The sequence below is a fragment of the Ziziphus jujuba genome, chromosome 12 (genome assembly GCF_031755915.1).
Source record: "Ziziphus jujuba cultivar Dongzao chromosome 12, ASM3175591v1".
Taxonomy (NCBI): Eukaryota; Viridiplantae; Streptophyta; class Magnoliopsida; order Rosales; family Rhamnaceae; genus Ziziphus; species Ziziphus jujuba.
In genome coordinates this window covers 23,647,444-23,666,112 of record NC_083390.1, presented here as the reverse complement: position 1 = coordinate 23,666,112, position 18,669 = coordinate 23,647,444, and the positions used below count along the sequence as shown (strand labels likewise).

General features: G+C 32.8%; 3 protein-coding genes across 9 annotated transcripts; 1 reads left to right on the top strand and 2 right to left on the bottom strand.

The window, feature by feature from the left end:
- On the top strand, positions 1–3,569 carry LOC107409697 (uncharacterized). Of its 2 annotated transcripts, none has more exons than XM_048463024.2 (5): positions 1–198; positions 2,364–2,468; positions 2,667–2,763; positions 2,964–3,150; positions 3,319–3,569. In XM_048463024.2, the coding sequence occupies exons 1-5, from the start codon at positions 178–180 to the stop codon at positions 3,380–3,382; spliced, it is 474 nt and encodes a 157-aa protein (XP_048318981.1). In that variant the 5' UTR covers positions 1–177; the 3' UTR covers positions 3,383–3,569. The 2 variants fall into 2 exon arrangements, with proteins under 2 accessions (XP_048318981.1, XP_048318982.1); XM_048463025.2 differs by having other exon boundaries at positions 3–198; positions 2,967–3,150.
- A 1,025-nt stretch (positions 3,570–4,594) lies between these two features.
- Positions 4,595–9,400, bottom strand: LOC125418608 (delta(24)-sterol reductase). The gene is made up of 3 exons (XM_048462603.2): positions 9,174–9,400; positions 5,637–6,916; positions 4,595–5,351 (listed from the first exon to the last, which is right to left on the bottom strand). The coding sequence occupies exons 2-3, from the start codon at positions 6,882–6,884 to the stop codon at positions 4,896–4,898; spliced, it is 1,704 nt and encodes a 567-aa protein (XP_048318560.2). The 5' UTR covers positions 6,885–6,916; positions 9,174–9,400; the 3' UTR covers positions 4,595–4,895.
- A 1,478-nt stretch (positions 9,401–10,878) lies between these two features.
- Positions 10,879–18,669, bottom strand: LOC107429642 (uncharacterized). Of its 6 annotated transcripts, none has more exons than XM_048462679.2 (10): positions 18,413–18,669; positions 18,151–18,267; positions 17,410–17,750; positions 15,974–16,073; positions 15,145–15,201; positions 13,721–13,838; positions 12,066–12,154; positions 11,642–11,703; positions 11,428–11,524; positions 10,879–11,221 (listed from the first exon to the last, which is right to left on the bottom strand). In XM_048462679.2, exons 3-9 carry the CDS (start codon positions 17,739–17,741, stop codon positions 11,428–11,430), a joined length of 855 nt encoding a protein of 284 aa, XP_048318636.1. In that variant the 5' UTR covers positions 17,742–17,750; positions 18,151–18,267; positions 18,413–18,669; the 3' UTR covers positions 10,879–11,221. The 6 variants fall into 6 exon arrangements, with proteins under 6 accessions (XP_048318636.1, XP_015895855.2, XP_015895856.2 ...); XM_016040369.4 differs by having other exon boundaries at positions 18,151–18,255; XM_016040370.4 differs by having other exon boundaries at positions 12,066–12,148; positions 17,410–18,255.

The window sequence follows — 18,669 nt, the reverse complement described above, 5'->3', positions numbered from 1 at the left end:
GAGAGAGAGAGAGAGAGAGAGAGATTGGAGCTGTTTTTCTACCTACTCTGTTCCGCCGAGACTCAGAGAGAGAGAGAGAGAGAGAGAGAGGTTTGCTTCTCAACTCAGAGTTTTTGAGGAAGAACCCAGCAAGCAGAGATCAGTACTAGTTGTGGCATAATTTCTTCTCAATTCAATATGGAAGACAACTCCTTACAGGTCATTAATTTTCTTAATCAAATTAATTTCCCTGCCTTTTATTCTTATTCCAACTTAATTTCTGCTGCTTATAATTTAATATTTTCCTTTCACCTTGCTAGAGTTTATCAGTGTTTAGTATTATCTCTTTTTCTCTTAGCCTTCTGCAATATTTCTTTTCTCTGTTGCGCAGAGCAAATGAATATAATACAAAATACTAAGTGTATTTTTTATTTCATTCATGCATTCATGCATTCATTTTCATCACTTTATTTCATACCAATTTACCATATTTTAAATTCTTTTCCTCTTTGGCAATTGAGAAAATGAGTTTTCTATTCACCAAAAAAGAGAAAATGGGCTTCTTTCACTCAAAATGTTTGATGGAGATCAGTAGTATATTAGATTGAAATATTACATATGTATACACAGTTATATTACCTCAACATGTTTACTTTTAGTAAATACCAAATACACGAAAAAAGAAACAAATTAAAACCAAATCTTTGTTCCAGATTTCGTTTGCAATCTATAAACCATAATCTTTATATTTCCAAAAACCCATTTTGATTACAGCAAGTTTGCTTAGTAAAACCAAACAACAAAAACAAATCTCTATAAACATTTAAAATATACATATATTTAATCAGCCAGCTAATTGAATCCGACGGCTTGAAATTGGGTGATACAGAATGGGTCCCATTCCCATAGGTCACGACATGAGTGTATCGACCCGTGAACAAAAACAATAGTACACCTGCTGTACTTTGCATCATTTTATAAAAACAAAGCTTATATATAATCATATTACCAAAATAAGAAAGAAAAAAAAAATCTTGTATATAATCCTATCATATAGGTTTCAACTTGGAATACATACTCCACTCTCCTCTCAACCAATTTTTTTTTATTGGTCCTCATACTCTGACCAATTTGGATTAGAAGAATTTTTTTTTTTTTTACCAATTATACCCACAAAAATATATATATATATATACATATATATATATATAGAAACATAAAAAAGAATTAAAAAAAATTAATTAATGAAGGGACATGTTGTTGCACTAATTAATTAAACAGCTGCATGAAGAATCTTCACTTTAAAGCTACAGAGAAAAATATTTGCTTTTAGCCAAACCTAAAAACGAAAATCTGAATCTATATGAATATTAAAATATAGAAATTAATTAATAGTGAATTTGAAGGTATCTGTGCACATGTGAGTTACTAATTATATTGCCATATGTGGGAACAGAGAAAACATCATCTCACGGACCCAACATAAACATATATATATATATATTATATAATATAGTCTACTTTTCTTTTGTCTTTGTTCTTTTCCTTTTTTTTTTAACTATATTAATTCATCTTATTTTTAAATCTTGTGCTTGTCTTGCTGCTCTATAAATATGTTGAAACAACTTTTCTATTTTATTGTATTTTGAGAAAAAATATATATATAGATTTAATTTATCTGCTTTTGTCTTTAGCTATATAAGCCGACAAGTAGATCCAATCAATTGGATTTTTTTTCTCTTTTTTGATAGGATATTAATTAATCTGGAGTTGTCAAGATCCTATTCACGTGATTATACACAATTTTTTTTTTTTTTTTGGCTTCAGTGATTATATACATTATATATATATATATATATATTTTGCTGATATACATTATATAATATATATATATATATATAGAAAAGGTACTTTTTATTGTATATGTAATAATGCAATGAAACAACAAACACATTAGTTTATTATTTCAATACAGAAAATAGTCCCATGCACCCTCATTAATCTAAATTATATGAATGTCTGTGATGTTTTCTAATAAATTATAATTGGTCTGGTTGAGAGGGAAGAGAATGGAACATACTTCTATTATTTGATTAACTAATTAATTCTTACATAAGAAATGGAAGATATAATCAAATAGAGGATTTGACCTCTAAAGTATACCTGATTTCATTCAATTATGAACCAAAAGTGAGGCTCTACTTGCATAATATATGCATGTGGTACAGTTGTATCTTAAAAAGAGTAACCATACATATATGTACATTATGTCATTTAGAAGAAATAATTGAACTATTTAATTTTTGTTTCTCAAACTTATAATTAAGTTATGTACAAAATGTATCGTGTAAATTGAATTTGTTGATGTAATGGTATTATTACAGAGTGAAGGAACAGCTTCAGATCATAAAAGTCTCAGCGTTGTGTTGGATATTGAAAGCCTCAATGTACAATCCTCAGATAGAAGCTCAGGAAGCCCCAAAATGACAGTGAGCTAGCTCTTCATCTAAACTTGTTTTACAATATATATTGAAACTATTCCATTCCTCAGCCTACTCACATAGCAATGGAATGCTATATCTATCTATCTATCTATATATTTATATACTCTCGTAATTTCACCTTCCTTTTGTTGGTTTTACCTGTTTATTTTATTTATTATTTTTTTTTTTTTTTGGGTCATATAGAGGGCACTTTCTAGGAAGTGGTCATATAGAACAGAGAGATTGACGAGTGCTGAAGAAGAAGACTCAGATGAGCAACCAAAGAAACTTTTAGTTAGAGGTATGATTTAGTATCACAAATTTGGTTGCGTGAATTAAAATCTCACTTTGAATTTTACCCACCATATGATTTAAAAAACTTTTGAATCGAATTTTATGTTATTTTTTAACAAAAAAATAATAATTTTATCATTAGATTGTTCCAATAAAAATATACTCTGTTAAGAATAATGTTGTTAATAATATTTTTTTTTTATCTAGCAGTGAACTCACAAGTAGATCAATGTTTGAAGCAACCATTGATCAGCAGTAAAACATTGATGACACCAATCCAAAATACACTTGGTGGTCCGATTAGTGTTGTAGACACATTGGATGGACGCAACAAGCGGTTCAACCGCTTCATGGCTATCAACCCCAGGAATATCCTCTTCATTCTTGCAACAGTGTAAGTCCCTCCATATATTTTTCAAGTTTTCTATTTATGTTTCTAAATTATGCAATTTTGCCTAATAAATTTAGCCGAAAACTCTATGTTTAAAATTGAGTCACTGAATATTGACTGTAACAATAATGTATATGTATATGCCTTGTTTGTGGGGTTTGATATTTGCAGGTCCAGCATTGGGTCATTGATACTTATATATTTCACCATCACCATTAACAGAACAGTAGTTTGACAGAGACATGGAAGGCATATATGCAGCTCTGCTCAAACAAAGCTCTTTTTCAGTGCTTGACACGGAATTAATCTATATGTAATGATGGAGATAAATGTAGATTTTATTGTTCCTTTTTTTTCTTTTTTCTTTTTTTTCCCTGAAAAACAAAATTAGCCTAATTAATGCTCTCTGTTTAATTTAATTATTTCTAGCTTGTTTATATTTTTCTCTCAAACACAAAACAAAAGTTGGTCCACATTTTCATTCAAAACTAAGCGAAAATTTTTATATTCAATAATTCATAATACTATTTCTCTCCCATAATCAAAATCAATCTTCAAAACTTCAAAAAAAAAAAATTTAAATAAATAAATAATTGTGAAAAATAATAAATCATTTTGATGTTAATGATAATACGTTTCTTTTTGTGCAAATTTCCGTTTCATTAGGAGAGAAAAAAAAAAAAAGTTTATTTTTTTAAGCGTTTTAAATTGTTTAATAAAAGACGACAAAAGCTATTGGAGTTCTATTTTTCTGGTTGTTTAAATCTTGGTTTTTACAATTTAATTTCTTTGAATAACTTAGGGAAAACCTTTTTTTTTCCTCATATTTTCTTGAGAAATAAATAAAGAAAGCAATTTGAATAAGGGAATGTAACTAATTTATTGAAGGAATAGAATAACATAACATTTTCCGTAACTAGCTTACAAACAGGTCACTAACGAGGAAAGGGTGCTTGTGAAACATAACTACTAAAATTGAAAGAATGTATTCATGAACGTATTAAATTATGTATTCATGAACGTATTAAATTATTAATTCCTTGTGATTAAATATTATCCAAGCTTGATATGAAAATATATACACATATTATCTAAACTTGTTTACTAACTTTATTTTATTTATGATTTATTTATCTTTTCTGTCTTGTTGATTAATAGGATAACTAACTTTATTAATAAAAATTTTTTATTTCAACTTTGGAAAATCTCAGAATTGGCTAAAAGATCAAGAAAAACAATTCTAGCTAGAATTTCTTTCCAATTCTAATGCACCTTCTTATTTATTTATTTATTTTATTTTTGCAGCGCCAAACTACCAGACAATGTTTTGAAAAGCAAGTTAATGAATACAGAAATTTTATGGAAACTTTGAACATATACTTCTTTTCTTTTAAGTTTCAACACCAGGGCTTTCTTCTTGAGTTTAAACGAGACAGCAAGAGTAAACTGCATAAAAGATAGAAGCTGGAAATCCATTCTTTAGTAATGTTAAAGCCACAATCAACTTCAACTCACAAGTTATCAGATGAGATTTACTCTTCCTAAACATGGCACCTGGAACAATAAGAAACTTACCCCTCTACCCGTTTAGACCTCACTAAAACATCCAACACTCTTAAAACCAATCCAACAAGAAACTCAAACCAATCATATCAAATCGATGTACTGGGGATAAAATGAAACTAACAAAGGACAACTAGAAACTAAGAAACATTGAGAGAACTCCTAAATGATCATCAACTCCAATGTCAGTCGACTGGCTGATCAACCTCAGCATAGGCAGTCTCGAGGTGAGCTTGTTCAGCTTCCTGCACCTCCTTCTCGGTCTTCCTCCCCTTCTTGGACTTGTAGTACACACTCATGAAAGTTCCCACAGCTCCATACTTTCTCCTGCATTGCTCATAAAGCCCAGCATCAAACATTCTCCAGAAGTTTTTCTCAGTCAGCTCAGAAACTGCATATTGTGGTTGGAACCCATGATTTTCAATCAGCCATTTCTCCATGTTCCTAACTGCCTCCGCACCATCAAAAACTTCACCCCTCAAAACAGGACCCGGGGAATAATAGACTCCAACATCTGTATACATCTGAGCATACTCTGTATCTCCCTGCCTGCGGTGCAGCTCAAAGCCTGGTTCAGGATACACCATAGTTTTGACTGGGAGCTTATACAATCTGTGAGGACAGAGCCAAATGGGATATACCTACAGATAAAAAATAAAAAAAACTTAATTAACAAGATGATTTTAAGGAAACAGAGTTTAGTTAGGTAATCTGGATATCAACATCGCTAAATGGATATAACACCAAGTGTTTCGGAAACCATAGAGCTAATATCGCCTTTGAAGAAATCCTGCAACAACCAAACTATACAATCTACTTTTCCTAAATAAAAGGAAAATAAGCATGATATTGAAAAATAATAAATAAAAGTTTAACTAGAAAGCTGAATCCACCAAAATATATATTAAAAACAAAAAGGCTATTACCTCCATCTCTCGGTGGACCCACTCTAGAGCATCCCCAACCTTGTATAGAGGAACAAGCATGTCCTGGATGACGTGCATCTCATGGTAATAGTTTCTGATGGCTTCTCCCTGAGTAGCCTTGAGCAGGGAAACCTTTGGTGGCATCAGCCAACCAAAGAGAAACCTAAACCACCACTGATCTCCAAACGGAAGAATAAGCTTTCCCTCCCAGTACAAACACCTAGTGTGCCTGTGGTAGTATTCTCTAGTTGGGATATACTCCACAAACTCACCTCTCTTTAGTGCTGTTTCTGCATGCTGGTAGAACCAGGGTTTAAACCACCACCCAACACTGTTTATCACATTCCCTTTCTTCTTAGCCTCTTCTTTAGATGCATATACTCCTGTCATGCACACAGCTTGTGTTGAAGAGTAGATCATGGTCTCAACAAAATCTGGAACCTTTTCAGGGTTATCCTGATCTCCATCTCGGGGAGCAAAAGAATCCATGTATCCCTGTGCAAGATCTTTAATATTACCCACCACTGGTTTGTATGTCAACTTCATGTATTCCTTAATTGGTATAAGTTTGATCTCTGCAGCAACAAGAAGGCCCAGTGTTCCCTGAGACCATGGAATAGCAAAGAAAAGATCAGAGTACTCGTTATCTCTAGTGGCTCTAACAACCCGGCCATCTGCTAGCACAATCTCATAAGCCACAACAGTGTCAGAGAACAAGCCATAAAGGTGAGAGCTTCCTTCAATCCCATAGCCATTAATGAGACCACCAACAGTAAGATCATCGAGCTCAGCAACAACTGCAAGAGAAAGATTCATAGGGACTGTCACCCTTGTTATCTGTCCCATGTTCACTAAGGGCTCAACTCTAGCAATCATTCTCTCTTTGTCAATATCAAGGACATTCCGGAAAGAAGATAGATCAACCTCAAAATGTCGGGCCCTCTTATAGTCAACATTCCGCATCCCAACAGCAATCCAGGGTTTACGTGCTGTGCATACAAGACCATCTTTTGATGGGTTTCTTTGTTTCAGACGTTTTACAACTTTCTTCACATTTTCATCATGTTCCTTCTGGCGCTGCTTGAAGGACTTCCATTCTGATCTAACGTCCCCCAGATATGTAAGAAAGTAAATTGTGAAGGAGATAGGGAGGACAACAAAAATAACAATAATCCATCGGAACTTAACAAAATAGTCCACCCAAACCTTCTTCCTCTTCGGGCGCAAGGGAGCCTCAAGGTCTGACATACTGGGAATAAAAAATGCCTTATCTGTTCTGACTAAGAAAGCAAAAGAAATTGCAAAGTCAATTAAATTGCACAGTTTTATATAATTCAAGTCTCCAAGATCCATAACAACTTGGTCAAAATAAATAAATAAATAAATCCCATTTAACTACAAAAAGGCAAGCAAAAGCAGCTGCATAATAGTTCTATAACTTCTAAACTCGAGTTTCAGAATATCGAAGACAAAGAGGGGAAAAAATAACATTGAAAATGTAACACAAATGTCAAAGTCATAATTAAGCGCAATAGTGACTTGTTTGCAATACAGTCTTCAACTCCACAAGGGCAGGCAAACAAATTTTTGAATTACAAGGTCCAGCATTGCAAGCATATATATATATATATATATATATATATGTTCCATAGTATGGATATACGATTGACTTTTTCAAAGCAAGAGAGTTGACTTTTTACTTACATTTAAACTATGAAAAACATATTTGTTTTGACAACAAATTACACCTTTAACTGAAGCAGACAAAAACTGACCCCATAAAGAACTTGAACATCGATTCCATAAATATTGTGGACTTGGAGTAATTCGATGCACAACAATTACAAGTGACATGTAATAATAAAAACCCAATGTTCAACGCCGAAATAACAACCTACCTAACACATTAGTTAAGGACAGCACTTGGGAGAAGGAAGAAGGGGGGGCGCCGAAATAACAACCTACCTAACACATTAGTTAAGGCAGCACTTGGGAGAAGGAAGAAGGGGGGGGAGGGGGGGTGGGGGGGCCGGCCGCAGGGGGGTTGTGTTCGGTCATACCGTTTGGGGGGAATAGTCATAATGCATTTATTTTCATGAGAAGAAGCTACTTCAACACAAAAGGAGGGAGGTCCACCACTTCACTTTTAGCAACTCAAAAATCTAACTGAGTAAATTTACCATGGTATAACTATTTGAATGAGCAAATTTCAATATGGGACAACACTTCAACAACTAGGACAGGTATATTTGCAGCTTTTATATCACGTGCCTTACAGGCAACTAGATCTGCCCGGACACAAAAGAAAATGTAATAAAATGAGGGAGGAAAAACATTTTATTAAAGAAAAGAAAGATAAATTAAAATCCTGAAATCTTGAGTGGTGATTATTATAACAGTGGAGTGATTATTCAAACCAAAAGGAAACAATCTAAACAATCCAATCAAAGACCTTTTGTAGTATCTCCTGTAAGGGGGGTTAATATTCAAAACTCATATCCCAGGGAATCACCATAACAATAAACAGCCATCCAACCTGAAAAAGGCTTACAACACAGAAACAAAACTTCCAACTTTCCTAGTTATCCTTTTCCTGACACGAGATGGGCAAAATACCATTAAGGGAGTAGAGACATACTACAAAGTAAAAAGGACAGGAAGGACTGTTTCAGTTAAAAAAAAAAAAAAAAGGGATTGAGGGGAAAAAAATTTCGTTATACATTAGAAGACAACAACAAGCAGATCTAAATAATTTAGAACAACCAAAAAGCAAAACACAAATTCGAATATAGTATTACGATAAATAACTGGCTTATACTTATTCACAGATCACCAAAAGTCAGCAAAGATAAATACACAAATTAAAAACCAACGTCGTAATCCAAAAAAGCGAAAAATTCATGAAGTGCTATCTTCTTCTGTTTATGAAGCAAGGGAAAACGACATTGATCTCAGTTGCTCAAAAGAAAATGCTCCATGCAGCAAAGAAAACAGTACAGGAAAAAAAAAAAAAAGCGAAAGAGTCAGAGCAAATCTGAAAAGCAGAGTAAACAAAAATCAAGATCTACTACTTAAACAAAATCGCAAGAAACCAGATTTTAGCTCCACAAATTCACTCTTTAAGTAACTACAGTCCCTTTCATACACAAGAAAATGTAGCCCATGTGAAAGTGAAAGAAGACACTATCAGCATCATTATAGTAGCAATGTTTAACTGTCTCTCTCTTCCTTTTTTTTTTTTTTTAATGCAGATATCCATTCAAATACAGCATCATTCTCAACACTTCAAAACCACTACAAAACCCCACAACCTCAAACATTGACTGCAAGAAACACAACACTAAAAAAAGTTTCAATATTTTTACAAACCCACCATTTCTCAGCAAAAAAACAACCAAAAAATATGAAAAAACCAAGTAAAAAGTAGCAATCCAAACGTACCCAAAAAACCAAAAGGAAAATAAAAATAAAAATAAAAATAAGAAACCCAGAGAGCAGAGAAAGAGAGAGAGAAGGAGAGAAAGGGAGAGAATGTACCTGAAGTCGAAGAACAGTAAGATGGAAATAGTAGATGAAGCAAGATTTAAAGGGAAACAGAAGAAAGAGGCCCAACCCAAATGGACTTTGTCAAAAAAATCTTGAAAACAAATTGAAACACTAAATTGTTTTCATTAGTAAATTTTTATTTTTTATTTTTTATTTTTTAATTTTATTTTGTGCTAATTATATATAGGAAAGCAACAAAGAAAATGGAGAAATCGAAGACAGATCGAATCCATAACGCACCCACCCAACTAACCAATGAGAGATTCGCTGGCGATCACGTTTGGACTCACCAATGGCCACCACCACGTGACCACAAAACCCACAATTTGATAAATATATATATATATATATATATTATTCTTTTTATCTTTTTTGTTTTTTATTTATTTTTTTCTTACATTTATTTTTTTTTTATAATCATTTTTATCAATTTTAGGCCTCGTGTATTCTTTAGATCCTTTTTTTCAATTTAATTATTCTAAAATATTGGAATTTTTTAATTTAAAAAAAAAAAAAAGAAGAAGAAAAGTTGTGGTGTTTTTTTTTATTCATTTTTGGGCATGGCCAAAAGCTGGATTAAAGGACCCAATCATGATTAAAATAGCCAACTTTACGAAAAGTAAGAAAAAAATCACAAACTCTGGCAACCTCTTAATGTCATTTATATATTTATAGTAAATTACAGCTGCTTATTTGTTTTTTTGGTTTTTGTTTTCTGATTCGTTTTTTCCCCTCTTTATTGTGTGTGTGTGTGTGTGTGTGTTTTTGCTTTTTGTTTTCTGATTTGTTTTTTTCCCTCTTTATTGTGTGTTTGTGCGTGTGTATTTGACAATATGTAGCAATTGGATATAAAAATTTTAAAAAAAAAAATAGCTGGGTTGTAGGTTGAAGCATAATTAGTTCAAAATTCAAAGCCAGATCAAATGAGTTTCAAATAGATTTAAAAAAAAAAATCATAAAACAATTACTCTTTTATTGTATTTTTATTTTTGCTTTTATTATTTAAAATGATAAGGATATAATTTTTTTTTATTTATTTATTTATTTCGAGGATATGGGAATATAGGATAATACAAAAGCTATTTTTGTAGGAGATAATGTGAGAACGGAATGAACAGTTTAAGGAGAGGACACATTATTAATGCGAAAATTAATTCTGTTTTCTATTTCAATCTCTAAGGACTAGACTGTTTCTAACTTTGCTGTGCTCTGTACAGAAGCTTTGATTTGAAATGACATAACCACTTACCATTCTTTGAAGATTTTTTGTTCATTGTCATTAAACAAGTTAACAAAATTTTGAACAAAAATAACAAGTTTTTTTATTTTTATTTATTTTTTAAAATATAAATTATTTAATAGTTTACACATTATTATTAATATTTATTTTCCTATTTTACATTGGGGTTTTTATGGGTCATTCATTAATGTGTCGTTTTCTTTCTAAAGTTGAAAAATCATTGCCATCCACAAAATGACAAAAGAAGGGTTAGAAAATTTCCACTAAGCTATATTGTGTTTTTTGGACACCCACCATAGGCTATATTGTGGAATTACAATAATTGCATAAATGACATTAAGATGAACAATGTGCTATCTTTCTTTTTTTTTCTTTGGCTGAAAAAATTAAAAAATGAAATATCCTAACAAGGTCTAATCAAAAACATTTCAAACAACAAATTAAACCAGGCAATGATTGGAATCAAATAAAAATGTGCATTTCAGCTTGAGCTATATTTCATAAAATAGATTATTTTCTGCACAGAATAATTTTTATTTATGTAACAACAAGAGTAACAATATCCATCTTCAGACACAAAACACAATTAAAAACAGGGAGCACTGAGATCAAATGACTGAATTTTAATGCCCAAGAATTGAAGAAGCTGTGCATAGAGAGGTATTAGGGCTTTTCTTTCTTTCTTAGTGCATGAAGCGCGAAATTGTTTGCTACTCTTGCTTCTCAGGAAAAAGAAAATTAACTTATGCACTGGAGAGCTCAGACAATTTGTGCAATCCATCAGATGCATCCATTTTTTCTGCATTAACAGATAACAAATCAAATTCTTTACATCCATATTTGTAGTACATTTTATTCATATTCAAGCACAATGGCCAAGAACTACACATGCTGCATAACTATGTGACCAAAAAGTGGTGGTTCCCAAAAGTACCAATAATTTCAGAAGAAAATGATTCAAAATTTTCAATAATTTTGCCACGAGTAATTGACAAGAGGTCTTACCTAAGTTGGATTAGGCAAAATACTATTAGCAAGATCCTCGTTAATGGATACAGGCAGTAGAGGCATCTCTCTCATCATGCCCGGCATATCTCTCATGCTGCAAAAAGAGAGAAGAATATTTTTACAGGGCAAACTCTTGGCAACATGAAACTAAGTATGAAATGGGATTCGACAAAATCCATAATAAATTCGATATTTACAAGCATTTACTTACTCATCCAGGATGGCGATTAAGTTGTTCCTTGTGCGACAGAAAAGGTCTATGTTGTCCTGTAACTGTTTGAGGTAATTAAGCAGTAAGCCACATATAGATGGAATTCTTGCTTTAGCCATAACACAGAAAATATTAATAACAACACTAATGAATGCAATGTTTACATGTGTATGAAAATATTTGGTCAGATAACAAGCAAAATTTACATAAGAACATAGAATGTTAAACATGAGAGGAAAAGCCTATGTTAGATCAATATTTCATGTCAACCAAAAAAAATTTTGAATTAAAGGAAAATGCGGGAGCATGATGCCCAATAAATTTCCATATGAAATTTCATACAAATCCAATTTTCAACAGCTGATTCTTATCCTTTACTACAAAATCTTATGCATATCAACTGCACAAGTATCACGATATTTACCTTGTATGTAGAAAGATTAGACGAGATTTGACTAAAAGCTTGAGCATTTTGTTCCAATAGGTGTTTGGCTGTGCCACTTAGTCCTGAAACTAACCAAGAAGAACTGCCTCAATAAAACCAAATTAAACTATGATATAACAAAAAACCAACCAAACAAAGGAAAAATATTTCTGCAACATTATGTGCTGAAGCATTTAATATATCGCAGAAGAATAATTATACCCAAAACATCAAATGTAGCATAAGTTATGCTGGAGAGGCTGAAAATAAAAATAAACAAAAAGAGAAAAAGCTCCAGAAAAAAAAATTAAAAAAATAAAATAGCAATTTTTAGTAATGTCCTCCACTTGGTCACTGCCTAGACCTCAAGTCTCCGCAATCAATATTCCTTATTACTTTCCATTCATGGTTACCATGCATTGTTTGGTATTGTAAAAAGTTAGCTACATTTTGGACAATTTGGTTGGGACCGAATGGAAGAATTCACAAAGGCAAGATACAAGATGTGAAGCTTCTATGAGATAAATTAACAGACTTCTACATCGAAGGATTTTAGGGATTTACCTTTATGTTTGATTATTCTAGTTGGAAGGTCAGTGTATAAGCTCATTTCTTCCATCAATTTGTATTATATGTAAAAAAGCATTATCATCCTCTCCAATGTGCCATTTATTTTAGAGCACTATTACATACATGAAATTTTATTTACTGAATTTCCATTACAAGGTGATGTGCAAGATCTTTAGTCGTTAAAAAATAAATGAGATCAAGATATTAAAGTAAGCGAAACCAAATACAGGCACACAGAAAAGTGATATGTAAACTAAGTTGGTTTTCTATACAAACAAATATATACCATAACATTCTTCCAAAGAGATTTGTGATTGAAATTCTAAACCTTCCAACAAAAGTGTCAAAACAGTTTCATTTTCACCTGACCCAATGGAAACACCCACGCAGTACAAAAACAAAAGATGTTTTACATTAACTAGGATCCTGCTTCAGCATCATTTGTATAAACAGATTCTCTCACCACATGTGTTTCACTAGTTATGCATGGTGATCCTGGAAGTAAGATGCACTAAATATCAGTATTCTAACTACTGGGAGGAAGAATCTAAGTCTAAGCTTCGTTATTTACAAAGGAACATCAGATGCATGCAATACTTAGTTTGGATTAAGAAAAATAAAGAGTATCTAACAGATAGCAAAGAAATTAGCAGTAACTTATAAAAATCAATGTCTCATGAAATGTTACTCCAGCAAACGTTTTCAATCATGTCAGCTTCTTGAACTATAACATGTGTTCTAAAATCCCTTTTTTTTTTTTTTTTTTTTTTCCCCTATATGCACAACTGGGTATATCCTTCATTCTTATTTCTTTTCTTCCTTTTTAGACAATTAATTGCTACACTATGTTTATTGCAAAACTGTACAACATATGCCCTTAATACCACCTAAAACCAAGATAAATATATTCTCTTCTTCATTGAATGCAAGGCACACATGATCTATTGCGCAGATAGTTCAGAATTGCAGATCTATGGAATTACATTATATTGTGTTTATTCTTGTGCTCTCTTCTGTTATGTTTTTCATTATAAACATTTAAAAAACACACCCAAAAAAAAAAAAAAAAAAAAAAAAAAACTAACCTTCGGAAGGCATGCATCCATTCTGGTCCACATTGTGCAACATAAAAGGATATGTACCCATGTTCAGCGGCAGAGCAGAAGGCATATTCATCTTTGAAGATGACTCCAGAAGCTTATCCTGAAGAAGCATGATCTTTAGAATACTGGTTCCTCAATCAACATTAGATCCTAAAGACATTAATATATTCATAATCAAAAAAAGGAATCCCATCTATGATGTTAAGCTTAGGCAATTGAGTTGGAGGAAATATGCATCTATATATTTTTTTCAGCTTTTACAACTACTTATCATTTTAGTAATTTAATTTGAAAGTAAGAAATTAATTATGGCAATCCAAGAGGATTAATTTTTGTAGTAAAACATATTATCCTAAATGTCTGGTAATTCAAAAATTGCTTCACAAAAATGAAATAGGATTCAAATTGTATAACAAGTAAAACATAAAAATGCCTTAACTATATTATTTGTAACGGATGGGACTTTTTGGTCTAGGTGTCTGGCCCAAAATAAAATATAGTAGATGGGGCAATACATGTATGCTAAATATAGAGGGAATTTATAAACTCAAAATATTTTCCCAAATGGGGCATTTTTGTGGCTGCCCGTCTTTCCTCTTAGATGTCTCTATCAATTTTACAACCAATTAGCCATTCCACCAATAACATCAAGGCTTCATCTCAATGAACTAGCACTGCCTTTGCATCTTCTGCCACTTCCTAAGTCCTACCTATCACTGTAATGTTCTCTTGCAGGTCTCTCTCTCTCTCTCTCTCTTTGTTGGGAGGTTAGGGTTTCACGTTACTTTTGGAATAAAACTAAGTTATATAAAGCAGGTAAGTTGCACTATATAGTAATAATGCAAATTTTTTTCTTTACTTTGTTTGGTTATATCGAATTGTCACAACAGTAATAAATGGTAACAAAAATCCTAATTTATTAACAATAAATATCATATTTCAGTCCTATCAAATCGTAAGGTAGCTATCTTTCATAATCTGACATCCAAGACTTCATATGTATTGCCAATTGAAAAGAATATATCCCTTGATTTGAAAGCTGACTGCAAGTTTCATAAAGTGAAATTGCATGCAGGTTGATAGTCATGGGTGAGAACAGGAAAATTTTGGGCGAAAAATCAAATAATGAAATGTGCAATCTCATGACTCGATGTAAGACATTAGTTTTGATAAGGCAGAAAGAAAGATAGAAGCTAGAAGAGGACTTTTAGGCCCCATCCTCCCATGGATCCCTTCACTCTCAGAAAAGATACTCAGTCTATTCCTATTGTTTATCAAACTCAGTAGTTTTTCATTACTCACTTGATAATAATTTTAATGTTTCTTTTTCTGAAATGCAAAGTAAAAAAAATATTTATTCACAGGAACCAATATCACAAATGTTCATAAAAGTTGCACAAACATACCTTTCTGTTGATCACCTTCTTTCCTACATTATGTTCATCAGGTTTCCTCCGCTTTCTCTGTTAAATATTTACATAAGAACATTGACAACTCAAACCAGCATATGTAAAGTAATTTAAGTATCAATAAATCTATCTAATATGCAATAAATTATGTTGCTAACTATTAATCCATTAAGAGACATCCATTTAAGTTGGAGATAAAACGTAAAATCTCAAAGGATGTTGATGAGGATCAGATGTAAATAATGATAGCTTCTTCCACAAGCAACAAACCAGGTTTCAAATGTAATAGTAATCAAAGAAAGGATGGACCAAATAATTGGCCAAAGCAAGCATAATATGGCTTTCATGATCACGAATTTCTAAAAAGAGGTTGGGGCCAAGAATCGAGTGACATATTTTATTGCATTACAAATTAGAACCAAATTGTTAATGATGACCAACCACCAGTGATATAGCTATCCCATGTTAGAAGGGGGGTAGGGTGTGGAATCAAATTTAATACTAACAATGGCACCTGCATAAGGTGCCACGTCACTGGTTTACATCAGCCGACTTTGGTTAGAATAAGTCAAGAGAAGGAGAAACTTAGTTTGTTCGAATATAATTGAAATTTACTCTTCCTCTAATTGTTAATTTGCTATTTTGCTCCTTTTGTTTGACCCAATTTATCCCATAACAAATAAGGGTGGGACTCCCCACCAGCACAAAGGAACTCACAAAGATAACTACATTTTAGAACCACAAAAATGACCAAAAAACAAATAGCATACTTGTGAAGTAAATAGTGTATCTAAGATGGCAGTATCACAGAACATTAAAAGCTTACCATCATCCACCTACACCTCAAAGCAACATCACGCACAGTCTTGTCACGCAATGTGGCAGCAATCTTGATGTACCTCATTATACTTGGTTCATCAGCATATCTACAAAGTCACACAGCCAAACCAGCCAGATGAATCAATCCAACATTGTAAAAGAACAATTTGCAATACAAGTTCTAATATTTGCACGCATTATAACCAAATCATTCACGTAACAAGCATCTAACAAATATAAAATATTTAAAAATGAAAAAAAAATAAAAAAAAAAATAAAAGAAAAGAAAACCACCATCATAGCATCACATAGCAATACAAGTTTTACATGCTAAAATAGAAACTAAGAACTCTCAAGAGAACAAGAAGGTATGATAGGGCTGCTGCCGTGAGAAACCAGGGTTGTTTCTTGGGTGTTGTGGCCAGAAATTACAGAGGCAAAGTTCTCCAAAATCCTGACCTTCAAAGATGACTGCAATATCCCAGATGTTGCTGAACTGTTAGCCATCTTCAAAGCACTGAATTTAGCTGCTATCGAAGGTTGGCACCAAATTTGGTGCGAAAATGAAGCAAAGCTGTTATTCAAAGCTTAAACACTCGTAGTTGTGCCTCCCTACATTGGTCTGCTGATAATATTTTCTCTAATATCCTAGAGTTGTGTTCTAATTTTGATTCTGTTATTTTTAATTGGATTCTGAGGAGAGCCAATAGAGGTGCCCACATTATTTCACAATGGGCTGTTAATCAAGTTGTAATAGGATCTTTTGATCCTTCTCAAATCTCCTCAGCTATTGTTAATGTAATGATTCAGGAGAGAGGCCATGAGGCTAGCTCCTGAATCTGGGCTTTGTATTTTCTTGCCCTTTTTGGTTTATAAAACCCTCTTTTCAGCAAAAAATAAATAAATAAATAAAAGGTATGATAGGCCGTAAAACATTCACAAATAGAAAATGAAACCTTAGAATGAATTCACTTCACTCCAATAACTAAAAGTACCCAAGAATGTGTCATGCATAATCGATAATAACTGAATGTGCAGATGAGTATATTGACAATGTACTGCATAAAATTTCATAGGAATTACTGTTAAATATTAGAACCATCGCATGTCTATGGTGATATATATTTTGTATCACATCTAACTAATACTACCAGTATACTAGAGACCCTGCCATAGGTATATGACAATGTTGAGGTAAATTACCATCAAACCATTCAGCATAATATCAGTAGAACCATTTGCACATAGAAAAGTAATTTTTTTCCAAGTGAAATCCACAAAAGTTTGGCAAACAAGCAAGAGGACGAGGCAGCAAAAATTTGGTAATAATTAAAAAAAAAAAAAAAAAGGGAAAAAAAGCAAGTTCTACATGATTACAAACATGACCAAAAAAAAGCTTCTTTTTTCTTTTTCTTTTTTTTTTTTTTTTTGTGAAGGACCTACCTCGCTAGGCCTTCCTCCAACTTGTACTGTTCCTCAACAGACCACTCAACAGCCAACCCCACGTCATGCTTCAGCCCTGGCACTGAATCAAGAAGCAGAGCACCAGATGAACTACCAGCCTGACTAATTACAGGATTGTTGCCAATAATGGTTGAATTCCCAGTAAACATCATTCCCGCTGCTGTATTACTATTCACACCAAAGGAATACCCCATTTGAAGCATCTCGGACGTGCTGTTTATAGCACCAGATTGGAATGATATAGCGTGTCGATTCAAAGCAGAACCTAAAGCTCCCTCGCAGTGAAACCCTGTGTTGGACTCCGTTGCCATTTTTTCCTTCTACTTTTTTTATTCCCAAGTTGGTTATCCAAACATAACAAACCAGTAATTCAAAAGCACTCTTCCAAAATTTTGATCCACAACTCTCCCTAAAGCTTAAAATTTTCTATCAAAAATTTAAAAAAAAAAAAAAAAACAAATCTTTTTTTTTTTTTTCTTTACTTCTATCACAAACCATATATTCCACAGCACAACCCATCAAAAACACTACAAAGAACCGCCATAACTGATTAATTCCCAACAAAAACTATACCCTTTTAACCGATAATCCCAGAAAAAACATCATCTCCCAAAAACCCCAAATGCAAACAAAAACCCCAGAATATTTCAAAAATCTCAGACAGCTTCAGAACCCAAAAAGAAAAATACCCAGAAAGAAAAAACCGAAGCACAACCTCACCTGCACAAACAAGGATCAAAACCCAACAGAAGTTGTGAAACACTGTTTGGATAACGCCCAGAAAACCACCCACCCAACTGGTGCCGGAGCCACTTCCATTAAGAGCTGAGAAAAAAGCTCCAAATGGGCAACAGATAAAAGAAAAGGCTATTAAGCACAAAATGGGTACGTGTGGTAGTGCTAAAGAGAGAGAGAGAGAGATAGAAAACTCTTAAAAAAAAATTTAAAAAAAAAAAAGCTAGAGAGAGAACGAGAGCGTTACCTTTTTGGGTTCAACTTTCCGACGAAGCCCTAATTGGCTACGACCATTATTTTATTTTTTGTTTATTTATTTTTATTTATTTATTTTTGTTGGGTTTTTGAGGCTTTCAGGCTATCCAAAGGAACTGAAAAGAGAGAGTGAAAGAGAGACAAAACAGATAGCTTGAGAGAGCTGAGAGAGCTCCACCAATGGGGAAACAGAGTAAAAAGCCACTGAAAAGGTGAATAGGAGAGGGTGGTTTTTATTTTTATATTTTA